Here is a 27197-nt window from a genome sequence, read left to right on the forward strand (position 1 = left end):
ATTTGCTTCCATGTATTTTAAAAAATACTTCTTTAAATTCCTGATTGGCCCATTCATTCTTAGTAGGATGCTCTTTAGCCTCCATGTATTTGTGTTCCTTCCAAATTTTTTCTTGTGACTGAGTTCAAGTTTTAAAGTACTGTGGTCTGAAAATATGCATGGTATAATCTCAGTCTTTTTGTACCACATGAGATCTGATTTGTGACCTATTATGTGATCTCATCTGGAGAATGTGCCATGTGCACTTGAGAAGAATGTGTATTCTGTTGCTTTAAGATGGATTGCTTTGCATATGTCTGTGAAGTCCATCTGTTCCAGTGTGTCATTCAAAGCCCTTGTTTCTTTGTTGATCTTCTGCTTAGATGATCTATTATTGTGAGTGGGGTGTTAAGTCCCCTGCTATTACTGTATTATTATCAATGTATTTCCTTAATTTTGTCATTAATTGGTTTATATAATTGGCTGTTCCCAAGTTAAGGGCATAAATATTTACAATTGTTAGATCTTTTTGTTGGATAGACCCTTTTTATTATGATAGAGTGTCCTTCTTCATCTCTTATTATAGTCTTGGTTTAAAATCTAATTTGTGTGATATAAGGATTGCTACTCTAGCTTTCTTTAGATGTCCATTAGCATGATAAATGGTCCTCTACCCTCTCACTTTCAATCTGGAGGTGTCTTTTGGTCTAGAATGAACTTCCTATAGACATCATATCAATGGGTCTTTTTTTTTTTTTTAAATCCAATCTGACACCCTATGTTTTTTGATTGGAGCACTTGGTCCATTTATATTCAGAGTAATTATTGGAAGATCTGAATTTAATGCCATTGTATTACCTGTAAAGTCACTGTTTCTGTAGATTGTCTCTGTTCCTCTCTGGTCTTTGTTAGTTTGGTCTCTCTCTTCATTCAAAGGATCCCCTTTAATAGTTCCTGCAGGGCTGGTTTAGTGTTCACAAATTCCTTTAGCTTTTGTTTGTCCTGGGCATTCTTCATCTCTCCTTCTATTCTGAATGGCAGCCTTTATCTCTCCTCTATTCTGAATAACAGCTGTTCTTGGCTGCGTATTTTCCCATTTACCACAATGAATATATCATGCCAGCCTTTTCTGGCCTGCCAGGTCTCTGTGGACAGGTCTGCTGCTGGCCTTATATTTCTACTCTTGTAGTTTAAGAACATTTTGTCCTGAGCTGCTTTCAGGATTTTTTCTTTATCTCTGAAATTTGCAAGCTATTATATCTTGAGATGATGACCTATTTTTGTCGATTTTGAGGGGGTTTCTCTGTGCCTCCTGGACTTGAATGCCTGTTTCCTTCCCCAAATTAAGGAAGTTAAAACTATTCTCATTTTAAAAATTCTTTTTTCTTTTTGCTGTTCTGACTGGGTGATTTCCACTGTTGTCTTCCAGATTGCTAAGCCATTCTTCTGTATCATCTAATCTGCTGTTGATTCCTAGTGTATTTTTCAATTAAATTATTGTGTTCTTCAGCTCTGTGAGTCCTCTCTGGTACTTTCTTATATTTTCTAACTCTTTGTTGAAGTTCTCACTGTGTTCCTCCATTCTTCTTTTGACTTTGGTGAACACCTTTATGACCATTACTTTGAACTCTACTTTGTCTGGCAAATAACCTGTCACCATTTCATCAGGGTTTTTTCCTCCTGGGGCTTTATCTTGTTCTTTCATTTAGAACATATTCTCCTGTCTCCTTATTTTGTTTGACTTTCAGTGTTAGTATCTACATGTTAGGTGGGATAACCACCACTCCCAGTCTTAAGGAGTAGTCTTGTGTACATTGTGTATATTCCCTGTGTACATTGCATGTGCCTGGAAGCTTTGGCTGGCTGGCTGGACCTGAAGCCAATGTGTCCTGGGGGAGTCCAGGGGTGCACTATGCCTGGATGACCATGATGGAATGGCTTGAGCCTAAGCAGGCACTGGCTGGGGTATCTGGGAATACACTGAAACTGGAGGTCACCTTGGTGGGGTGGTTGGAGGTGGGGCAGGGATGGGTCGAGGGTTATCTTGGGGAGAGCTGGTGTAGGTTAAGGGCCTATGGCTCACTGGAGTAACCCTAGCAGGCCAACTAGAGCACCTGGATCCTGCTCCCATCTGTACTATCAAGGTGGAGGGGAATGTAAACAATGGTGCTTGTTGATACCTCCAAATTGAAGAGAACTCCAGTAGTTCCCCTTCCCCTGCCATTTAGTGGATACAAATGGATTTCCTTCACTTATAGTGTTGTTGCCCTTTAAGTCACTGTTCTTTCTGTGTCCCAGGTTGGGTGAATTTGGGTATAGGGCTCTCAGTATTATTCTTCCTCACTGCAGGTTGTCACATTGGTTTGTTGGAGAAGGGTTTCCCATAGTTACCATATCTTAATCTTTCCTGTCATTTTCTGTGTGGTTCCTCTAACCTTTGTTGTGTAGAAGTTGTTCAATCAGCACTCAGTTCTTCCAGAAGAATCACTCCATATGTGGGTGTAGATTTGGTGTATCCTTGGGAGGAGGTGAGTTCAGGGTCTTCTTATGCCAACATTTTGGACCGCCTCCCTCAGCCTTTGTTTGGCAGCATAACTTGAACTATTTTTAATTTTTTAAAGATTAGCTCATTCTTTAACATGTGTCTTGCTGCCTGGTTCTTGTTTTCCTTCATTTTAGATGTTTCTCTTATTTTCTGGAAGGATTTAACTGAGAAAGGCACTTCTCTGCTGGATTATTCACTGAAATGAATTTCTTTTTTTTTTTAAGATTTTATTTATTTATTTGATAGACAGAGATTACAAGTAAGCAGAGAGGCAGGCAGAGAGAGAGAGAAGGAAGCAGGCTCCCCGCTGAGCAGAGAGCCCGATGCGGGGCTCGATCCCAGGACCCTGGGATCATGACCTGAGCCGAAGGCAGAGGCTTTAACCCACTGAGCCACCCAGGCGCCCCACTGAAATGAATTTCTACACATCATTATCTTTCTTATTTTACCAATGAAGGAGCTGAAGTAGAGAGAGAATAAATGACTTATCACATTTTAAACAAGCTTCAGCAGCTGAATCTGAGGCAGGTGGTCTTTTGATCACATTCTATAAAACACTATAATAAGCTAGAAGCTGTTTGTGAGCAGTCACATCTTTCTAGGTACATTCTATGTAGCTTTTCCCACACAGTGGTTAAGAAATACTCATCATCTATAAAGACAGTAAATTATCTCAGCCAAGGCTGCTGCTAGCCCATAAGGTAACTTTGTACAAACCAGAAGATATCCCTTCAGGTGAACATGGACCTGGGGGAGCATGGCCCAACCAGTAGAGCACAGGTGAGATCTTAAACCACACCTGTTGGCTCGCTGAACACCTTGATCCAGGCACAGCTTGTACAATTGTATGTGATGACTTTGACCATAAGTCACCATTTGCCAATATGACCCCCTTTTGACAGTTCTAATTTAAAAAGAAAGTTAAGCATTTGAGAGATCCACACAGTCAGTAACATTCCATTTTGATGGGGTTTAGCCCTGCTTTAGGTAACACTCATCACCTTCTGCTTTTTGAACTATAAACTGTGACTTCAAGATATCATCCAGAATAATTTCTAGAAATTAATGGAGTGCTAGAATTCAAAGTAAATATGCTAGAGACGAAAAAACCATTCAAGGAGCAAAGGAAACAAGAGTAGGCCAGGCCTCTTCAACATCCCTAGATGTGAAGGTTACCACTGAACCAGTGCTCTGATACTACCCAGAATGGGAAGATCTTGGGAGCATTTTGCCAGCTGTTGGGTTAGTCTGCTAGATCCTCTAAATGGTTCTCCCAGTAGCCCTCAGGTGACCCCTACCTTCTGTTTTGATCCGCAGGGCTGTCCGGACCAGGGCGAACAGGGTAGCATTGAACATGACTGTCCCATCACTGTTCAGAGGCATGTTCATGGAGACCAGGCGCTGGAGGTTAAGAGGAGGCAAAGTTGGTGATTATAGCAAACCGTTCTCAAATGATCTACAGAACCACCATGGCAGGAGAATGCTGGGAGGGGGCCTTCAAATTTGTGTGCAAGTGTCAGCAGCAGGTAGGGGTTTGAGGCATGGGTCACTAAAATGTATTCAAAACCTCTTCTGGGGAGAATTTCAGCTATCCCATAAGTACTCTCACCCTTCTGCACCCAGTGAGGCAGGAATGGAATTTGTCCTTATTAGACCCTTGCTCCCACAAAGACATGTTAAGCCCACCCAACACCCTCCTCAGCTCAAATGTCTACTCAGGCATATGGATGCACTCTCTACTGGCATGCCAGGCACTTGCCAGGAGCCCACCTGGAGCCAGCATTCATCCAGAGCCTTGCTAAGAGAGACGATAATGGCAGGTTTGCATTGCAGGAGGCACAGTGTATCCTCTTTTCTGTTTATTAAAAAACATACCTCTGCATCAGGCTGGGTCAAAAGCTTGTTGACTGGATAGGATTGAATTGCCCTTTTCCCTCCTTTCTCACCGGCCCAAATTGCTGTTGCTACATTGTGCCCCGGTGTGGGGCCTCAGCACACAGCAGAGTAATTAGGAGAAAGAGCACCATGAAAGTCATTCTGGCATTTGCTCTCAAGATGTGGTCAAAGATGTTATTTGTTAGATCACATGGTGTCCTCTTGTTAATCATAGTGCCAAGAAGAGTTATAATTTTCCTGAGTGACTGGGTCTTCTTGACTCTCATGGACAGTGTGAATTGCGGGGCAGTCACTGGGAAGCTGAACACATTGGTAGCCTGTCCAGGCCCCTCTGGAGGTTGTGATGGATGCACTATCACCTCATGCAGGCCACACTTGTCCCTGCTATTTTGTCCATTGGGCTTTGACTTTACATTTAACTTGTGCTTTTTTCCCCTCCTCATATCTTATATAACCTTGGAAGTCTTCTAAAATTTTTTTGGGAACAAAGTGGAGATGTAAGTGAGAAAAAACTGAGTAAAATGGAGCACAATTCAATTCTCTATTTCCCATGAATGGATTATCTGGAGTTGAGGTTTTCTATTTGTGCTTCTTCTATACAGCTCTCTGACCTCACTTTCCCCAACCCCTTTCAGCTCACTGTTATTCCAACAGGGAGTATGGAATGGTCAAAGTGGGAATTAAAAGACAAGGGGATAGAGTAGAAACAGTACTCTTCAGCAACGGCTACCTGGTTGAGATTACAGTGAGGTAAGAGAGGTGCCTGAGCACACAATTTATGGGATGTTCACTCTCAAGGTCATGTGAGGGTCACACGAGCAAGAGTTGGGTCTAAAGAGTCTAAGATGCTTGTCTTTAACTTTTATAGGGTCACAGACTCACTTAGAAATCTGATGAACATGATGGATCCTCTCTTTGGTGCAATTTGTGAGTGTTTCAGTGATTTTGTACACAATTTTAGGGCTTTACAGGTCCCTGAAGCTGATGCATGGACCCTTTAATAGCTCTCTGATCCCAGGAGGAGAACCCTTAATCTATCCATCCTTGGCTGAACGTCTTCCAGGATGACTAGGTGGTAAAACCTGATGGGACTGGGCATGTGGCTTGTTGGATCATGAGGCATTCACTTCAGTTTTCATTTGTAGAATTTTTATAGAGGGTTTATTGTTGGAAGGAACCTTAAAATATAATCTGGCTCAGGCCTATTTCTTTAGCACATAAAATATTATCTTCACTTCCTTAAAGTATCAATGGCCTGACCAAGGTCACGAGACAAATAGGCTTCTTCCCTCTCATATTTTCTTTTTCCCCTGTGAACCCAGATTATCTCTTACTTTGCAAGCCACGCGGTGAGGACATAGCTTCCCAAAACCCAGTGGGGGCTGAATCCGCCGGAGCAGGGTCACCACGTCCAGGTGTTTGATACGACCCCTAAAAGAGGAAAGGCAGAAGGGAAAGATTAGTCAGAGGGTCATGGTTTCAGCCTGTAGCCCAAGACTCACTTATTAGGCTCTCCACAGCTATTGCCCTATTGGTCAATCTCAGTGCAGCATTGCAGAATTGCATGGCAAAACTCTAAAACCAATATATACATGTTTAGATTTTAATGAGCAATTTTCCACCAGTTCTATGTTCAAGGTGGAAGGAACTTCAGGTAGCGCAATGAGATTCTCACATATACTTGCTGTGGCAATCTAACCATCTGTCCAAAAGGCATTTATTAAGTGTCAACCAAATGTGATTGACCAGTGAGGGTATCCTTGTACCCAAGGCGGGAATAGAATTGAGATCTACTTGACTCTAAACATTTTAACTTGAATACTTACTAGTTATTCCTGACACAAGGATCTCCCATCCTTCTATTCAACTGAAAATAGATATGTTTTTGACTTAGTCAAAGATGCTTGGCCTACTATTGCTGGCCCTTGACCCTTGACCCTGGGGTCTGGTGCAATTCAGTGTTTCTAATCAATCTACCCAACGGTAAACTGTGTTGAACCTCTTCTGTGGGTATGGTCACATTGTGTCCTCTGGGCTTTGGGAATCAATATTTCCCTCTGGGAACTTACTTGGCTTCAGGATCATACTCTGCCCAGATTCTTTTAAATTCATCCAGATGATGGGGACCAAGAATTGACCAGTCCCTTGTCAGGTAGTCAAAGTTGTCCATGATGACAGCTACAAAGAGGTTGATGATCTGCAGAGAACAGAGATATGAAGCGTTTCTTGCCACTTAAATCCACTTTGCCAGTTAGTGCCATGCATGGCAGAAGCCTACATTTCTAAAGACCAGCTCTATTTACCATTTAAAATATCAGCCCCTGGAACTTTTGTCTCTTGGCTATGAACCTGACACAGGTCTCCTTGGAGTGGTGTGCGATGAATCCCACATGTGGGCTGTACAGTTTCCCTCATACCAAACTTTGGGTAGGGTTGCCAAGGACAGAGGGCAGCTTTCTCCACCACCCTTCCTCACACTCCTCATCAAAGTATCCAAAACATATCAGTTGCCTCTGGGCCCCCTCACACATCCCTTCTGTCCCCTGGGACACTGCCACCATGATAAGAGCCAAGAAGAGATAAGAAAGGTGCTGGTTGGGCTCACTCTGGCCCAGGGCTTTGTGCCCTTTTCTAGTGGTTGGACACTGCTACTAACTGAGTCTTTCCAAGCTGGTTCCTCTGACTGCAAGCTGCAGGGATAGATAGCGGGCCTGGGCTGCCTTGAACTGCACACTCATGATCTGTGGCTGTTTAGTCCCACCTCTGCTTACCAGGAAGGCACAGAGCATGTAGAAGCTGATGAAGTAGAAGACCGCGAAGCTGCTGCCACAGGGTGTTTCACCTTCTGTGCTGTTGCTGGGCTCCGACTCGGGGGCACACTTCTTCCCTGGCATGCAGGCCAGCATGATATCCTGCCATGCCTCCCCTGTGGCACACCTAGGGGAGAGCGGTGAAAGAGTCCACCACCCGTGGGGCCCATCTCATATCTCTGGATTTTTTCTTCACCCCTTGCCCCATCCTCCTCCCCCAGAGGGAACTACTAAATTGAATTTGTTGTTTGTCATTCCCTGAATGCTCTGATAATGTTCATTAAATATGAAGATACATGGCATTGTTTTGAATGTTTTAAAACTTTCCATAGATGGGAACAAACCACCTTTTCTAAAAAGTTCCTCTTTTTGCCATTCATATTAAGTTTTGGAGATTTATCCATTCGGCTCTTGTTGTATTCATCTTAACTGCCATATAGCAGTGTATTCTATGTATATACCAATTTTTAAAAAAGATTTTATTTATTTATTTGAGAGAGAGCAAGAGCATGAGCAGAGGCAGAGGGAGAAGCAGACTTCTCACTGAGCAGGAGCCTGATGTGGGACTCGATCCCAGGACCCCAGGATCACGACCTGAGACAAAAGCAGATGCTGAACTGACTGAGCTATCAGGTGCCCTGTATATACCATTTTAAAAAACCTGCTGTCCTGTTAAAGCTTTCCCTTTTCTTTCCTTTTTTGCTATTACAAAGAACCCTGCAATGAGCATGCAGGTCCATGCCTTGATATCTGCTTAGAAAGTGGAATTTCCAAGTGAAGTAGGTATGTCTTCGTTTTCACTAGTTATTGCTGCTTCTCTAAGAATTATGCTTTTGTCATCAGTGCAGGACAAATGCCATTGCTCTGCAGACCTGTCGACATTTTGTTTGTTTGTTTTATTGAGGTATAACTGACAAATAAAATTGGAAGATATTTAAAGTGTCCATCGTGATGATTTGATCCAACTCTACATTGTGCAAGGATTCCTCCCACCTAGTTAATTAACACACTCATCACTTCACATATTTATTTTCTTTGATGAGCACATTTCAGATTTTAGCAAATTTCAAGTATGTAATACAGGGTTATCAGCTATTATCACCATGTTACACATTAGATCTTCAGACCTTCTTTATCTGGTAGATCAATGTGTGTGCCCTTCTACTAACTTCTTCCTATCCCCACCCCATCCAGCTTCTGGCAATTCCTTTTCTACACTCTGATTCTATGGGTTTAGACTTGTCAACTCTTTCAATTAGTGAATTTTTAAAAATGTTGCTCATATGATGGATGTGAAATGATATTTCATTGCTGTCTTAATTTGTGTTTAAATGGTTAGTGGGTTAAGAACTTTTATTTCACCTTCTGTTGAACTGCAATGTTCATATTTTAGTCTGTTTGTCTCTTTGGTTGCCTTCTTGTTCATTTGTGGTCTTTTAAAAAATATATTCTTTCTATTATCATTTGTCAATTACATGCGTAACAAGTACCTTCTTTCAGTCTGTGGCTTGTCTACAGCCTTATTTATGGTGAAGCCTATTTATTTTAATGAATCTGAAGTTTATTTTACTTTTTAAAAGATTTATTTATTTATTTGAGAGAAAGAGATAGAAAGAGTTAGCTTGGGGAGGAGCAAAGGGAGAGGGAGAGGATCTCAAGCAGACTCCCCACTGTATGCAGAGCCCAACAGGAGGCTTGATCCCATGACCCTGAGATCATGACCTGAGCTGAAATCAAGAGTTGGATATTTAACCCACTGACTGAGCCATCCAGGAACCCCTGAAGAATCTAAAATTTAAATTTCACTGTGCTTTTTGCCATCTTGTTTGAAGAAATCTTTCCTTATTCTAGGTCATAAAGATATTCTCCTATATATTATAAAAATCCTAAAATTTTGTTTTTTGTAATAATGCATTAATCTGGAATGTATTTTTGTGCTTGATATAAGGTAGAAATATGCTTTATCTTTTCCTGTGTAGATAACTAATTTTCTTAATCAATGTATTGAGCAAGTTCATCTTTACCTACTGATTTGAAATATCCTTTCTGACATAAATTATATTTCCATAGATGTGTGGGTCTTGTGTTGCCTTTTCATTCTATTCTGTAGGTTTATTTGTCTATGTTGGTACAAATGGATCACACAGTCCTAATCACGAAGCTTTATATTAAGTCTTGCTCTCTTATAAACAGTGAGTCCTTCTAGCTTGTTGGTCTTCAAAATTGCCTTGGGTATTCACTTTTCCTTTTTTCTTACACAGACACGTTAGAATCAGCTCATCAAGTTCCATGAATAATCCCACTGAGAGTCTTATTGGTATTCCATAGATTAACTTGAAGAATTTGATATTTTGGTGACATTAAGTGTCCCAGCCATCAACATGGCATATCTCTCCATTTGTGTAATGTCTTTTAAGAAATTTTTATAGTTCCCCACGTATATCTTTTGTTAGTTAATTCTAGGTATCTTATTTGAAATAAATAAACAAAATGTTGTTATTATAAGCAGTACATTTAAGAAGTTATATTTATCTGTAAAAGATTTGCTGAATTCTCTTAGCTCTGCAGTTTCTCTTGTATAGTTTACTTGGGCAATTAATTTTGAAAAGAGGTTTTATTTATTTTCCTTTTATTGTAGTAAAATACACATAACAAAGAATTAACCATCTTAACCATTTTTAAGTGTTTCATTTACTGGTATTAAATACATTCACCTTGTTGTGCAGCCATTACCACCATCCAGCCCCATAATTTTTTCATCTTGTAAAACTGAAACTCTGTGCCTATTAACTAATAAGTCCCTGTTCTCTTCTCCCCGCCCCCATTCCAGACCCTGGCAACCATGATTCTACTTTCTGTGTTTACAATTTTGACTAAGTACCTAAAATACGTGGAATCACATAGTATTTGTCTTTTTGTGACTATCTTATTTCACTTAGTACTGTCCTTGAGGTTCAACCCTGTTGTAGCATATTGTAGAATTCCCTTCCTTTTTCAAGGCTGAATAATATTTTATTGTATGTATATACTACATTCTGCTTATCTATTCACCTATCAATGGGCAGTTGGGTTGCTTCCACATAGGTGCACAAATATCTCTTCTATTCTTGGTTGGGATATATACCCACAAGTGGAATTCATGGATCATATGATAATTTTATTTTTAATTTTTGGAGGAACCATCATACAATTTTCCACAATGGCCATGCCTATTTATATCCTGCAACAGGGCATAAGGGTTCCAATTGCTCCACATCCTTGCCAACACTTGTTTTCCATTTCGTTTTGTTTTGTTTTTTTGATAGTAGCCTTCTTAATGAATATGAGGTAGTAGCTCACTCTGGTTTTGATTTACATTTCCCTGTGGTTAGTGATGTTAGGCATCTTTTCATGTGCTCATTGCCCATTCATGTATCTTCAGAGAAATGTCTATTCAAAATCTATTCAAGTCTTTTGCCCATTAAAAAAAAAGATTTATTTATTTTTAGAGAGAGAGAGTGCTTGTGAGTGTCAGTGGTGGGAATAGGGGGAGGGGCAGAGGAAGCAGGGGAGAAGCAGACTCCCCACTGAGCCAGGAGCCTCACATGGGACTGGGTCTCAGGACTCTGAATCACAACTGGAGCCAAAACCAAGAGTCAGACATTTAACCAACTGTGCTATCTAGGCTCCCCTGGATCTTGGAACTTTCTGAGGACCAAAACCTTGACTATCTTTTCAGTTTCAATTGTGGTTAATTAAAAAAATTCTTTTTAAGATAATTTTGTGATTTATATTTTCCTACATAAAAACATCTACTTTTAAATTTTCTCATATATTGGCATAAATTTGTTCATAATATTTTATCATTCTAAAAATCTCTTCCATATCTATAATTGTGTGACTTTTCTTATCCCTGACGTGCCTTTCTTAAAAATTGGTTTTGACAAGAGTTTGTCTATTTATTGGTCTTTTCAAAGAACTTAGTTTTAGGGTTTATTGATAAATATTTTTGTTTTATATTTTATTAGTGTCTGCTCTTATTTTAGTAAGTATATTCTTTCATACTTTGGGGTTATTTGCTATTCTTTTTCCATTCATTAGTTTGGTTATTATAGATTTTATAAAATAAATTTTGGCTCGAAATTTTCTTTGGTATTGATTGGTGCATTTTGTAAATTTAAGATGTACTGCTCTAACTCTTTAATTTCTAATAAGTATGTAGCTTCAGCTGTGAGTTATTTAGAACAGTGACTCAAGGGGCATCTGTGTGGCTCAGTGGGTTAAGCCTCAGCCTTCAACTCAGGTCATGATCTCAGGGTCCTGGAGCAAATAATCCTAAAATTTGTATGGAATCAGAAGAGACTCCGAATTGCTAAGGAAATGTTGAAAAACAAAAATAAAACTGGTGGCATCACGTTACCTGATTTCAAGCTTTACTATAAAGCTGTGATCACCAAGATAGCATGGTACTGGCATAAAAAAACAGACATATAGACCAGTGGAACAGAGTAGAGAGCCCAGATATGGACCCTCAACTCTATGGTCAAATAATCTTCGACAAAACAGGAGAAAATATACAGTGGAAAAAAGACAGTCTCTTCAATAAGTGGTGCTGGGAAAACAGGACAGCTATATGTAGAAGAATGAAACTCGACCATTCTCTTACACCGTACACAAAGATAAACTCGAAATGGATAAAAGACCTCAACGTGAGACGAATCCATCAGAATCCTAGAGAAGAAGATAGGCAGTAACCTCTTCGATATCAGCCACAGCAATTTCTTTCAAGATATGTCTCCAAAGGCAAAGGAAACAAAAGCGAAAATGAACTTTTGGGACTTCATCAAGATCAAAACCTTCTGCTCAGCAAAGGAAACAGTCAAAAAACAAAGAGGCAACCCATGGAATGGGAGAAGATATTTGCAAATGACAGTACAGACAAAGGTTGATATCCAGGATCTATAAAGAACTCCTCAAACTCAACACACACAAAACAGATAATCATATCAAAAAAAGGGTCCTGAGATTGAGCCCCTCATCAGGCTCTCTGCTCAGCAGGGAGCCTGCTTTCCTCTGCTGCCTCTGCCTGCCTCTCTGCCTACTTGTGATCTCTCTCTCTTTCTGTCAAATAAATAAATAAATAAATCTTAAAAAAAAAAAGAATAGTGGCTCAAAACATTTAAGTGGGTAGATTTTGGAGGAACTACCAATTTTGTGGGTAATTTCTAATTTTTGTTGTATTGAAGTTAGAGAAGTTTTAGAATTTATTGAATTCTCCTTTGTGACTTAAATCTTGGCCAATTTTTATGAATGTTTCTGGGTTCTTAAAAACAAAGTACTTTTTTGGGTCATCTATTGATTACAAATTTACTTAAATTTATCAGTTGTATTTTTAGATTTTTTTTTACCCTTTCTTTTATTTTGTTCTATTTGTTCTGTCATGTTTTTACATGTCTCCCATTGTGTGTGTGTGTGTGTGTGTGTGTGTGTGTGTGTTCATTTTTCCCTTATCATTCATTAGTATCCTTGATATGTTTCCATGTAGTTTTATGATTGTTTTGTAATCTTGGTGGATTATACCTTTTATCAATAACAAATATCCCTCTTTGTATTGTTTAATGCTTTTCACCTGGAATTTTATTTCTTCTGATGTTATTACTACATCTATTTTTTTTTTTTTTGGAAGTTTTGTCTGGTATTCTTTTTCCATTCCTTTATTTTCCCATTCCTTTAGTTTACTCTATCATAAACAGGCTACAGTTAGACTTCTTGAAGTCAACATTAGAGTATCTATCTTTTAATAGAGAAATTGAATTTTTAGTGATTAATTTTTGTTTTTATTCCTACCATCTTGTTTTATTTTCTAATTTTCTTTTCCTTCCTCTTCCCTTCTCTTCTTCCCCACCCCACCTTCCTTCTTTTGTCTTTCCTTCCTTTTGCAGAATTGCTAAGGTTTTCCTTGCATTTTTTTTTCTTTTCCATCTAGAGATTTGGAATATATATATTCCATTTCTGTTTCTCTAATGGTTTACCTTCAAATATTTAACATACCTATTTATACACTTTCCACTGGCTGTGTATAGATTGAGCAATATCTGTTCTTTTCCATAAACAAGAGAAGAATGTCAGCACACTTTCATGTTTCTCATTCTTCCTACCTTGTTGAGATAACATAGGATTTCACTTCCAAATTGCTATTAAGGTTTTGGACATTTTACCTTAACAGTTATTATTTTTTATTAAAAATTTTATTACAAAAGTTTTCAACCATATACAAAAGTAGAAAATACAAAAAAACCCCATGTACCCATCACCCAATCTTAACAATCATCAATATTTTGCTGTGTGTGTTTCATCTACTTCCCCAACAACCCCCTTTACCCTTTTTGGTTGGAGTATTTTATTTTATTATCTTATTTTATTCTTTTGCATTCTCACCTTTTAAAAATACCGAAAGAGGAGGGGCGCCTGGGTGACTCAGTTTGTTAAGCATCCGACTTTTGATTTTAGCTCAGGTCATGATCTCAGGATGGAGACTGAGCCAGAGCTTAGTGTGGGCCCAGCATGGGGCTCCCTCCTCAGTGGGGAACCTGCTTCTCCCCTTCTCCCTCTGCCCCTCCCCCTGTACATGCACACACTTTCTTTCCCTTTCTCTCTAAAATGAATAAATGAATAAATAAATCTTTTTTTAAAAAACTGAGAATTGACACACAATATTACATTAGTTTCAGGGGTACAACATAGTGATTCCATAGCTCACCATGACTGTAGTCACAATCTTTCACCATATAACAGTATCACAGTACCACTGACTATATTCCCCATTCTGTATCTTTTATCTCCATGATGGGATATCTTAAAGCAAATCCCACACCTCATGTAATATCATTGTATCAACCCTAAATACTTCAATATGCATTCTGAAAATAAAACAATGTTTTACATAACCACAAAATAATTATTACACTTAAAAATTAGCAATAATTATTTAATAAATAATACCTCCCTTAACAATTATTTAGATTTAATATGAGCTTTATGATTTCTTTGCTCATAACTCATAGCTATAAACTTTATGGTTACTTTACTAATATCATTACTCTCTTCATTCAATATCTTAGATTAATTTTTCATTCTGTAGAAGGGCATCCTTGCATAGTTGTTTCAGAGGTTTATGTAAGGGAGTAAACTTTCTGAGTTCTTATACTTTTGGAATCAATTTTGCTTTGTTATTTGAATGCTAATTAGCCTGCATTACAGGCATCTCCATTCAAAATATATTTTCTTAGGGTGCCTGGGTGGCTTAGTCAATTAAGCGGCTGTCTTTGGCTCAGGTCATGATCCCAGGGTCCTGGGATCAAGTCCCACATTGGGCTTCTTGCTCAGCGGGGAGTCTGTTTTTCCCTCTCTCCCTCTGCTTGCTGCTCTCCCTACTTGGGCTCTCTCTCTCTATGTCAAATAAAAAAATACATATATATATTTTCTTCATAATATTGCATACATTATTTGTCTTCTATTATGTACTTTTGTTAATGAGAAGTCTAATGAAAATTGGTATTTTTTGAAAATAACTCACTTTTTTCTGGGATGCTTCTAGGATATTTTCTTTATTCTTGGTATTCTAAAACTTCTTCATACTGTGTCTGATGAAGGGACTTTTTGACAAACCTATTTGGCACTTAGTAAGCCATTTCAACCTAAAGGCTCATATCTTTATTTGAAATTTTCTTTGATCATCCCTTGATTTCATTCTTTCCATTCATTCTGTTGTTTTTACCTGAACTTGTATTAGAATGATAAATATTAACTTTTATTATAACTTTGATTTATATTAATTTTGATTTATATTTTTATATGTATTTTATCTATATTTTCAATCTTTTTGTCTTTTGTCCTTATATAAATAAATGTATATTTATATATATATATTTTATTTATATATATATATATATTTTTTTTTTTTTACTGAAAGAGTTTCTTAATGTATTCCAATAGATTCTCTGCCATGCCAAATCATTTGGATATGTGAAAAGGGAAAGGAATGGGTGTTATTTTCCTAGGTAATATTTTTTTTTAGTGGCATTTTTTTTTAATTTTATTTTTTATAAACATATAATATATTTTTATCCCCAGGGGTATTTTATTTATATTTTTAATCTTTTTGTCCTTTTGGCTGTATACTGAGAGAACCCTAGATTTGATCCTTCAGCTCATTATTTCATTCTTTAGCTGTGCCCATTTTCTGAATATTTCAACAAGGAAGTTTTCCTGAGTTGTCTCTCTAATTTGTTCTTCTTAATAATGACTTAATATTGACTTCTCCTCTGCCTCCTGCTTTTTAATTCAACAGATGTAATATGCTCTGCAGGCTCTCTAAAGATATGAATTATATTTATTTTCAAATCTTATGGCTTTATATGTTCTTTTTCCTCCTCTTGTGCTCATTCATCTGCTAACTGAGGATTATTGATCTTTATTGGTATTCGTTTCCCCCCAAATACTTTGGGTTTATTATTGACTGTTCTTTGTGACTGAGGACCCAGTTCACATCTCTGTAAATCAAGTTCTCATTCCAGAGCCTCTCTGGGGACCATGAAAGAAACAGAACATGTGCCACCAGGGGAGGTGGGGAGGTAGCCTCTCTTTGAGGGTAGGGGTTCCTTGGGGGGACCTGCTCTACTTCTCAGACCCCAAGGCCCGGGGGCGTGATGTCAAGTGCTGCTCCTTTCAGCTTGTGAGCATAAGCAACTGCTCTCCAAACACAGGTCCTTTGAGGAGCCAGTCTCGTCATGGCCCCAGGTCTCTCCCAGGCCTTTTACCTGCCAATCCTGGAACTGCTCTCACTTCTTCCATAGACCACACATTCTTAGGGATAGGTTCTCCTCAGATCTCGTTTCTTTGTCAATTGAATCCCTCTGATTCCTTCCATTTAGAAATTCCTCGTTCATTCATAGCGCTCTTCCATGGTGTTTTTTTTTTTTTTTAAACCTTCCTTCTTAGTACTGTTGTGGGTTTATTCTTTTAAGAAATACCTTCTGTCATTAAGAAATTTAGGAAAGGAGGGGAGAGGGAGCCATGTGCTCAGTCTTATATCTGTGTCCAGCTCTGGTATTTAAATATGGCACAGGCTTAAGTGTTGTTGTTAGATTGTGGTTTACAGTGGCCTTTGTGTTCTCAAAGTCCACCATCTGAGGGAGGTGGTAATGTCTCACTGATATTTAAAGCGTTGTCATTTCGATTTAATACATTTTGAGTAATAATGATACTTGGGCTTGAGTGTGGGGAAAGGATTCTGTAGAACTCAGTGAAGGTGGGGCTCTCTGAGAGAGTGGATCTCTGGATCTTCTGGAGAAGATCCCCAGGGAATGGCGGGGAGTTCACTGCCTCTCCCAGTGCCATAACATGTAGAGTATATAAGCTGGAATGGATTTTAGAAATCATCTGGTCCAGGGATGGGGTAAATAGTTCTCAGCTACCAGCCCTGGTCTAGATGGTCTAGATAGTCTCCTCTAGCAGCCCAGCCTGTGAGGAACAGGAGAGTGAGAAGGACCAAGGGGACAGAGCAAGGGGGTCATTAGGAGTCAGAGGAGGAAAAAGCAGGCTGTGACATGGACTCAGTCAGAAGCAGGCTGAGAAACACTCTTGACCCCAGCTAGGCCTGAGGCTGTGGACTTCTGGGAAGGGTGAAGGCTCATGGCTGGCTTAATGAGGAGGACACTAAGTTCACAGGACATAATAACCAGTAGAGCACATGGCATTGACATTGGCAGCTGTACTTGTTTGCAAGGGAGCCGAGACTCAGAGAAGTTAGGTGTCTTACCCAAAGCGAATGTGTCACAGGCTTGGCTTTGAGCTGTTTGGCTTCCAGACGAGGGTGTTGTCAGTGTTTGACTTGTGATCTAACATTTTGGTGTGGTTACTGGCAGGTTTGTCAGTGACCAGTGTGCTGTTCAGTGGGAAGTATTACAAATAGCACGGAAATGCCAGCTTTCTAGTGCAGGGAGGGCGATCCAGCATCCTTTCCCTCCTTGCCCGCTCCCCTGGAAAGGTTCCCTTGCATTCTACGTCCAGACCTCAGGGCTGCATCATGGAGGTGTTTGTAAGCATCTGTCCTCAGAGACTCACCTGAAGAGAAGCAGCACAGCTTGGGGGAAGGTCTGGAAGTTGTTGTTCCGATTGATCTCTGTGGTGTCATTCAAGGCAATTTTCCCAAACACCTAAGCAGAGAGAGAGAAGGTAGATTCAGCGAAGTGTGGGCAGACAGCGTACTAGTTCCCACTCAATGTTCAGTGGTCTCTTCAGAGGTCTTGGCTGACTGGGGGTCAGGCCAGCCCAATATCTGAACTGAGTCCCCTGACATGACCCGGCAGGGCCTCACGGGGGCAGGAACCTGCTGCCTCATCCAGCCTCTGATCTCCATCCACCACACTGGACAGGTGTAAGAAGAAAAATACCCATGGGTCCTCAAGAGAGGTCCTGCCGGGCCACGGGGAGCTGGGCTGAGAGCAGGTGAACACTGTCACCAGCCCCGTGCTTCTGTGTGGGGACAGAGTGCTCTCAGGTGTCCTTTTTGGCTACAGATTCTTGAGAATACATATTTTTTCTCTTTAAAAAGACTTTATTGAGGAATAATTAACAAACATAATTGTATATATTTAAAGTGTACGGTGTGGTGGTGATTTGATGTACAATGCTTGTAGAATCATTACCAAGACCAAGGTAATTAACACATCCATCACCTCCCACAGTTAACATAGTAGCTGTGTGTGTGTGTGTGTGTGTGTGTGTGTGTGTGTGTGTGTGTGTGTGGTGAGAATGCCTAAGATCTACTGGCAGCCACTTCCAAGTACACAGCACTGTTACCAATTACAGTCACCATTAGGTCCTCAGAACTCAAGCCTCTGGCCTCCTTTTCATTGCCATTTCAGCCCAGATGTTTACTCTTCCAAATTCAGTTCTTGGATTTTGGCGCAATCTGGGATGTGGGCAAGCTTAATCTATCCCTGAAATTAGCGGTCCCCTTATTTTTTGTGGCCTGTTAGAGCTATGCCTATCTTAGAAGCTGTTGCTCTTGGTGAGGTGGCAGGGTGGCTCTTCTTATCTAAGATTCTGGCCTAGGATCCCGGGGTCTTTCTGCAAAGAATAAGCAGGGGAATCTTCCTTCAGGAGCCACTAAGGAAAAGTCCTGGCTGGTATGAGTGCTGGGCTCTGGCGCTCTCGGGTACCCCCAGGAGAGGCTGGCTGGAGAATGCCGCAGGCTTGGAGGTAGGGGAACGTGCAGTGGGCACCTGTGAGGGGAGGCCCTTGAAACTGCTGCGTGTTTGATGGGGAGAGCTTGCCAGCCTGACTCCCGCCTTCCCTCCTCCCTCCCTCCCTCTCCTTCCTCCTTCTTTCTTTCCCTTTTTCCTCCACCCCTCTCTGTCATTAGCTCCTCCAGAATGGTGCTGGGGTGGGGGGTAGTTCTCAGGCTGTCAGACCTGGGCAGGGGGAGGGGTGCTGTTTGACACACCCTTCGTGTTGTTTTCTGGAAGGACCTGTCTCTCCTGAGGCCCTCGGTGTCAGTCCGGGAGTGGTTTTCCCTACAGAGAGCAGAGACCAGGCCCGGGGCAAAGGGGAGAGAAGTGAGGGCAGCGCATGGCCCTCATGCCATTTGAAGGGACTTTCTAATTCTGACCTTCTTGGCCTCAGAAGTGGAAGCAGAGGGAGGGAGCGTCAGGAGCAAGAGGGAGATGTCTGGGAACGTGGGCCTGGGAGGCGGGAAGAGAAGTAGAGGCCGAGGAGCAGCAGGCCGGCTGTCCTACCTGCATCCCGATCACTGCGTAGATGAAGAACAGCATCACTATTAGAAGAGCCACATAGGGCAGGGCCTGGAAGGAAGCACAGGAGACAATGTGAGGCTGGTGGGAGATGGCTGACTAGATCCCTTCCCAGGGGGTGTTGTGACCTGGCTTTGGGGGGCCACTTCCAAGAGCCCCCACAGAAAATCTGGGCACCAGGAGAAGGCCTGAACCATGGCACTGACCTCTCATTTTCCCTTGGTTTCAATCACCTGAGAAGCAGTGTGGTGCACGGAGCTAAGCAGGCTGCAGAGTAACAGATACATATAGTAGGATACCGCTTTAGTAAAAACAATCAAGCATGAACAAATGTCCTCTGACTAGACATAGGGCTTTGTTGAGTAGGGAGAAAGCCGTGAAGGATACACCCCAGGGTTTCCTGGGGAGGTGTGGGGTGGAGGCAGGTTACACCCTTCCTTTACGTAGCTCGATGATATCCCGCTAGTCATAATAAAAATAATTACTAAGGAGAACTTAAGTAGAAGAAAGATCATGAACTCAAATCTGATTTCTGTCACTTTCTCATCATGAAAGCTTGGCCATATGACTTAACCTCTCTGAGCCTCAGTTTCCTTTTCTGAAAAGTGAGAAAAGTAATGACCTCTCAGGGGTTCTGTGGTGTTTAAACGATAGAAGGCTTACAAAAGGCTGAGTGTGATGCCTCCCACGTATTCGGGTCCCATATATTTTATTCACTCCATGTATGATCTGCCTGGCAGCTCAGACAACTTAATTTTCTAGAGTCCCTGCCGCTTCTCCTGGGGAGAGGCCTTCTGGGGCTCAGGGCCTATTCTGGAATCTGGGGGGCCACACGTTCAAGGCTAGGAAATGCCTTGCCAGGCGTCCAGTCGCCACTAGATGGCAATGCGAGATCACACGGATGGGGCTTCCATCAGGTTGAGCTGGGCTCCACGTTCAAGCCCCTCCTCACAGTTACCAAGGTCTGTCGCCTTTTCCTAGGAAATATGTATGTGTGTTGGGGGGCGGGGAGGAAGTACGTTGGCGGCCTCTATAGTCATCATGGCCATGGGATTCCACAGATAGGATCAGCCCCCAGTACTGCTCTCCCTAGAATCCTCAGATTCCCAGGGACTGGGGAACCGGGTATGGCACCTACCGGAGGGGCAGGTGGGGTGGGACTGGGCTAGCAGGGAGGGCAACTGCAGCTCCTCAGGAAGGCCTGGTGGGCAGAGGACTGCCTATGAGGAGTGCAACCAGGATGGGCCAGTCAAGGGCCTGGGCCGTGAGTCCCAGGGCGGGAGGCTGCCTGGAATGGTGTTTGTGCCTTTGGGAGAGGATTCCAAAGCAAGGCAGGCACCTGGCCGCAGAGCACTGCCTCTGGCTGCACCTTCAGTTCTGGGCATATTTGGATCAGGGACCTCCTCTGTGCCTGTAACTGGGCTCAGATTGGCTAGAGTGGGGCACGTGGAAGGAATCCTTCAGTGTCGGGAAGCCGGAGAGTGGTGCTTCCGTGGGTAAGGAGAAGCTGCTTTCAGAGTCGGGCTAGGGAAGAGCGTGGATGTTCATGCAGGGGTCCCTACGCCACTCATCTTCAAGGAACTCAAGTGACCTCACGGAGTCTGCTTCTCTTTAACTTCAAACTTACATAACACTCTTCAGAGATGGCCAGGGGCGATCATTATTCTGTTTTCACAGATGGAAAATAATGGCTGAGAAAAAAGAATTAATCCTATAGTTAGGCAACCCTGGGCCCCTGCGAGGGGACCATGTCTCCTTGAATGGAGTGACACCAGGGTCCTAGAGAGTTTGGCTGAGACTAAACAGGTGTGGACAGCAGACATTACAGAAATGCCTATTGGGAGGAAGGTGACAGCTGGATCGTAAAATTGCTGAAAGTGGGAGGGCCCCAGAGGTTATCAGATCATCTGGGCCCATGTTTTTCAAATTTTTTCCACCACAAAACCTCTTTGTGCAGTAAATTCTTGCGGAAAAATGCACGGATGAGAGAAGAAAGCAGAACCACTTCAGCCTCTCATTTACCCCAGTTTTGGGGGAAATCTGGGGCTCCAGGAGCATGCTTTTGAAAAACACAGATGGAGTCCTGGGGCCTCATTATAGACAGGAGGAAAGCAAGGGCATAGAGGGAGGCTGCGGTCACACAGCTGCTGAGTAGCGAGGTAAGGCTGGCCCTCGACTCAGTGGCACTGTTTCCTGTTCAGGGAGCCCCAGGGAGCTGGGTGCAACCCCTGGTGCAGCACCCACTCTGGGAGCCAAGGATGCTCTTCTTGCAGCCCACTGAGGGCGGAGGTGGTTACCTGGAAGGACTTGATGAAGGTCCAGAGCAAGGTCCGGATGCCCTCCCCTCGGCTCAGCAGCTTGACCAGGCGCATGACCCGGAAGAGGCGGAAGAAGGTGATGGAGATGCGGGAGTTCTCCTCTGCATTCTGGAATCCATCGGCAATAGGAGGTGGTAGTTAACACAGCAACAGAGAGGGGCGGGCAAGAACGAGGTGGGCCCTGCTCTGAGCAGCACAGCCCTTGGTTGGGGAGGAGGCCGGGCAGGGCAGGGCAAGGTTAGCTGCACTAGCTTCTCTGCCTTGGGCCATGGATGGGGAGACCAGCTGCCCCCCCCCTCTTCCAGGTAGACAACCCAGGCCTGACAACCTCGGCAGAGCCAAGCTGTGCCCAGGCCCCTGAGCCTATGGCCCCGTTTATCAGTTCTCCCCTTTTCCCCTTCACTCCTGATTCTTAACCCCCTGGGTGGAGCTACCGAAGACTCCATAAGGAACTTCCATATGCTTTGAAATCTAGGCCGAGAGCGAGCTGCCTTGGGTGCACCCACCCTCGGCTGCAAGCTGAGATCGCAGCCGCAGCCTACGGCGGGCCTGGCAGGGTGACGTGCATCCCGAGTGCGATGTGGCGCTCAGTAAGGTGGCTGAGTGGGTCGTGGCCTCCATCCCAGCCCGAGGGGTGATGGCACTGGTGGGCAGGGAGGGCTGACAGAGAATAGGGCTGGAGTGGGGTGCCCACGGCAGGGATCTGGTGCTCTGGCAGCTCAGGACTCCGGAAGTCTTGTTGTGCCACCTCTTCCCACATGGCTGCAGGGACAGTGGGGATAGGGGTGTTGCTTAACCCGCAGAGACTGTCTGTTTGCAAGCCCTTTCCTCACCTCAGACGCTGAAGCTGTTCCCCTGTTACTTCCCTCTGTTGTGGGGCTTCTGGGAGGCCCCAACCCTTTCTAGACTGTGGGAGATCCTAGAAGGGGTGGGAGGCACACTCGAAGCGAGCCCTAGATAAGTCCGGGTCCAGGTGTAGGAGGACAGAAGGATTCTGCTTAGGGCAGATCATCTCCTCAGGGTAGTCCTGGAGCCCAGGGACAAGGGGAAGGCGAGGAAGAACTGGATCCGGGCCAAGCCAAGCGGAGGCAGGAACCCGGTGCAAGGGCTGCTGGAGTCTGCTGGCCGAGGGCCCTCCTCAACGTGTGGGACCTGGAGGGCCTGGGGCTGAGGCACGTGCCAGGCCAGGGCTGTCCTGTCACCCTCTGCCTCCAGACCTGAGAACAACACGGACTGACCACCTCCCCCGACCCTCCTCCAGCCCGTGCTGGCCAGAAAGCTGGTGCTGGGAGCCCTCCGCGCATTCCCCAGAGCTAGTGCAGCTCACCCAGCCCTTTTGGCACCAGGAGAGAACGGACCTTCAGGCTTCCTGTTACTGATCCTGTCCCACGCGACCCTCAAGGGAGGAGTAGTCTCCAGGTCACCGGCAGGGAGGATCTGTGCAGGCCCCTCCACTTCTTGCTTTTCTGCTTTCTTTTGAATCATTTCAGGCCAATCGTCCCTGACAAGGTCCACACCTTGTTTGCCCCCCCTGAAAATCCTACTAGCGCCAGTGCCCCTGAGGGCCCCCAGCGGCCCTTTGTTCTAACCTGGTAGCCTGCTGACTGTCACGGACATGGCCAGTGGTTCCTGAGGCCACCCATCTTACTCTTGCTCCCTACGGGAAACCCACGAGGGTGGCGGAAAGCTCCAGAGGCGGTTGCCCCTTGCCCGCACACCCTCGTTCTGCCCTGGGAGGGCTGCGCAGAATCCATGCCGGAAGGGTCTCTCCTACTCTCTGGACTCCCCAGACTGGGGGAGAGTCACAGTATCTCTTTGAGTTTCAAACCAGAGCTGCCTCAGATCTGCAGAGGGGGCCTTTTCCCCTCAGGCAGGGTGACCTGTGGGCTTGGGGTGGGGGGCTGCTCCACAGGCTGCTCTGGAGCCCGGGAGGGACAGCCAGCCGTAGCCCTGGTCCTACCCCAGGGCCCTACCCTGCCTGCCTATTTGAAGCCTTTGATGCCCTTAATCTCTGCATTTCTATCATCCATGTATCTACTTGAAATTCTATTTTCTTTCCTTAAAAGGAGGTTGTGTTCCCCCAGAGGAGTAGGCAGAGAAGGCTCAGGGTTTTATAACTCAGCTGTCAGTTCCACCATGTTTGGGAAAAGAGAAAAAAGAAGAAAGAACAAGCTGAAGTGGGGAAGTTCAGCTGCGAGTGTCAAGAGTTTGAGAAGTTGGTGCCAAAGGGGCATCTGGATTTGACGAGTTGAAAAAGAAAAGTCAAGCGTGCAGTTTAAATTCCATGCTGGATTCAAATCCCCCACCCCGTAAACTCGCCCCACCCCCTCCAGTAGCTGCAGTTTCCTAACACTCTAGGAGGATAAACACATTTCTACAGAGACACAGAAATGTCCTCCAAAAAAACAAATGACAATGCAGGGAGTCAGGAGACCCCAGGGGCCGCCTCTGGGAAGTAGGGTAGGATGCCCAGGTTCAGCCTTTTCCTGGGCGGCCTTCCAGCCAGGCTGGGAGGGACTGTGTTAAGAAGCACCACTCGCCGACCCAATCTTGCCCCCGTCCGCTGACTTTCAGGGAATCAACCCACTCACTTGTCCTTTTAAAAACTCACACTTGACTCCGTTTTGAAATGTGTGATGGCAGATTTTTAAAGAAGCCTGTTCTAAGGAGACGTCAAGGTCACACCTGGCAGCATCTATCACTTTAGGCAAAGCGGATCACAGTCCTATATCAGGAATGCTCCCATCAAACCCCTGAGTTTGTTTTTCTGTGTAGCCTAATTTGAACGAACTTCAGGAATTTAGAAAAATTCATACCTGGATGTTCAGCCACACTCTCAGTGATAGATTCCAGCTTACAACCTTTTACTGTGGCCTTAAACTCAGAGCACACAGGAGGCCAGTAGTTACAGACACTGGATGGTTCGTGGAAGTCATCGCCTGACTTTCTGTCTCCTGCCTGGGTCATCCCTCTCCTTCCTCTTTTCTGCAGAGCCCCTGACCGTGGCGCTCATGGGAACCCACTGCAAATTTCCCACATCGGATTAAAGCTAGAGACTTTAGACCGTGGAGTCCTCGGAATGTTTAACAGGAAAAGACCCTTGGGTCCACTTCTCTCCTGGTGGCTCATTAGATGGTCAAGATCACAGTGAATGATCACCCAGAGGAAAGCTCAGGGAGGGAAAGGAACACCATTACACAACAGCACGTCACAGCTCACACATGACCGGGCAGGCGAGGTGCAGGACAGACATGGCGGCTACATGCAGTGGGAGTGAGGCTGGGTTCCCAGAGATGCCGGGCATCAGGGTGGGTGAGAGTGGGGGTGTTAGAGGAGGGTCACAGAAGCTAAGAGCGTGGTCAGGAGGGTCGGTCTTACCATAAAGGGAGAGCATTGGGTATGTTCAGCTGGCTTTAAAGAAAGGCAGATAGAAATAAGCTGTAATGAGTCTCCAACGAAGATGCCTGGTACTCTAGGTCTTGGCTAACACAGGAGCAACACCGTGGCAGGAGAGGGCAAAAGGAAACAAGTGAAAGAAATACAAAGCACAGGCCTGGCAGGTTCTGGGACATCACTGTGAGTGTGGGCTCTGCACAGATGGGTCTCCTCTCTAGGGATGACCCGAAGGCATTGTCTACTCAAGACCATTGCTGGCCATGAATGAAATAATTCATGCGCTTGTTACACAGGAGGTCTTCTGAATTTTGTGGGGGTAGGTTTTTTTTTTCCCCTAAAATGAGTTATGCGTCCTAAGATAACCTTGGAGGGGTTGCACTTTCTGCATTTTAACTCACCCCAAGCATTGCCAGCTGGAGGAGAAAGGCTTTGCTTATGTCCCAGTGCATGTCCCTGCCCAAACATTTGTGAGCAAAGGAGGTCAAGGAAAATGACCCTTGAATTTGAGGGGAAAACTCAGTTTTAGTTTTCACTGAGGAGTCCCCAAAGAGGTGGTCCTCAAGCTCTTCTGTATCAGGGCTAGTCCTCAAGCTCAGGTTCAGGAGGGAAATGACCCCTCTCAGCTACTAGTCTATAGGTGTGGAGAGCCTGGCTCATTGGTGTGAAACAATGTTTCTTACATTTAAAGCTCTGCACATAATTAAGGATGTTATTATTAACACCCAAAATAGCTGTTCTCATGGGTCTGACTGCTGAGTTCATTTTGAGGCAGGAGCTGAAGAAACCGGTCACTAGTGAGTATCCCACATCCATCTCCGTTCCTTGAGCCCGTATCTGGGAAGGTTCTCCTATGCTTTGGGCTCCAGCTCCTGATTGGTCTGATCAGAGCTCAGCTCCTGATTGGTCCTGATCATTTTGAGCTGTTAACTCTTTCTAGAAGGTCCTGACTTTGCTTTTACCCTCCACTTTCAGATGGTTGCTCTTGTGTTTCTGTTTTTAAGGTATAAACGAGGAAAACATGTAATGGAAGTTTTGAAGGATGGAAATGTGCACAACTAGACATTTACTTGCAGACTGAAAATACTTCTTTGTTAATGAATTTCTCAGCAAATTCCTTTTCTTCCCTACAGCAAATTGGTAAGATGACCTTATTCGGGAATGATGGAGATAAAGGGTGGGGCAAGGGAAGAGAAGGGGAGGGACACCTCTCCAGTCCCTTAGAGAGCACATTCTAGATCTTGGTTTCTGCTTCAGGAGGAATACCAGCTGCCAGGTCAGTCCACAGGCCTGAAGCCTGTGGAATCACTAGAATTTGGGTAGCAGGCTGAGAAAGAACATAGAAACTCAGATGCACGTATATACACACACACACACACACAACCACACACGGAAGATATCTCTAGCTGCTTGAGTGCTTGTCCTCCCGTCTTAATAGCTTAGGAGTTCTGTGTTTCTAGAGCTTCAGTAGGGGAGGGAGTGTGAGGGTCAGACGGAGACAAATCTATAGTACATGCAATGCCAGGGCATCAGAAGAGTTCCCAGCAGGCCTGGGCTGTTGCTCTCCTCTTGGATCTATCCTGAAAACTGTCAAAGCTCCCCATCACTCCTAAGAGAGTCCTCTGGGTTGACCCCCATCCAGAACAGGACCAGAAAGACAATTTAGAGAACCCATTTGTGTCCATGTATTCTAATAACCTTGATTATATCTTAGTATTTTAATAAGATGTACTGAGAATCCTTAGGATACAGCTCTGTAGTAGGAGTTAAGAAATCAAGAGGAGCAAGGAGGGCAGTAGAGAGAGGAAGGATGGGGCTCTCTGGGACTCCTACTTGGGGTTCCCAGCGCAGGTAATGATAGCTCTCCTAAGAGTCTCACTTTGGGAGAATCTGGAGAGTAACAGACTACTTTCTTTCTTGGGCCTTAAGCTATGCTATTCAGAGGGCACTTTTGACCTGCTATAGCAGTATTTATCAATGTCTCATGTAGGCCTGTTTATATTTGAATAACAATGTTCATAAGATCCATGATCTCAAAAATAACTAACCATTCATAATAAAATCAGAAAGCAACCACTGGGTGATTTCTAAGTGGAAACGATAGGAAAAAGCATAACGTAGAGCCCTCGCCCTCAGAGAAGCCACAGTCTACTGACACACTGCCAACCCCATAAGGACATTTCCTAGATGCTCTTGTGCAGTCATTCCAGTCTCTGGTATCCTGCCCGGAAGCAAGTGGAATCCCTTGGTGAGCTAGAAGGGGAGACTGGACCCACTGGGTCTGGGCATCTGCACCTTTAGCCCAGAGCCATGTTTGTGCTGTTTGCCACTCTCTGGGATTCCCTGGTACCCTGTCTTAAAAGACCACCTAGTGCCGCTTCTACTTTTTGAGCTAAATTCAGAAATGGCTGGTAGCCCAGAGTACTCACACCCTTCACCTGTGACCCTTTCTCAGATTTGT

The 27197-nt window shown here is 43.9% G+C and overlaps 1 protein-coding gene across 42 annotated transcripts in view; it reads right to left on the reverse strand.

Moving 5' to 3' along the window:
• CACNA1C (calcium voltage-gated channel subunit alpha1 C) overlaps positions 1 to 27197 on the reverse strand; it is a 735566-nt gene that overhangs the window by 39378 nt on the left and 668991 nt on the right. For 28 of the 42 annotated variants that reach the window (XM_047742037.1, XM_047742034.1, XM_047742035.1 and 25 more), the window contains 8 exons: positions 24722 to 24754; positions 21323 to 21451; positions 19011 to 19076; positions 17335 to 17426; positions 7192 to 7357; positions 6490 to 6617; positions 5755 to 5851; positions 3823 to 3925 (listed from right to left, as the gene is read on the reverse strand). In XM_047742037.1, the coding sequence (XP_047597993.1) occupies positions 3823 to 3925; positions 5755 to 5851; positions 6490 to 6617; positions 7192 to 7357; positions 17335 to 17426; positions 19011 to 19076; positions 21323 to 21451; positions 24722 to 24754 (814 nt within the window). The remainder of the gene's footprint in view (positions 1 to 3822; positions 3926 to 5754; positions 5852 to 6489; positions 6618 to 7191; positions 7358 to 17334; positions 17427 to 19010; positions 19077 to 21322; positions 21452 to 24721; positions 24755 to 27197) is intronic. The other 14 variants (XM_047742048.1, XM_047742045.1, XM_047742079.1 and 11 more) reach the window with 1 other exon arrangement.

The sequence above is a fragment of the Lutra lutra genome, chromosome 8, assembly GCF_902655055.1.
Source record: "Lutra lutra chromosome 8, mLutLut1.2, whole genome shotgun sequence".
Lineage (NCBI taxonomy): Eukaryota > Metazoa > Chordata > Mammalia > Carnivora > Mustelidae > Lutra > Lutra lutra.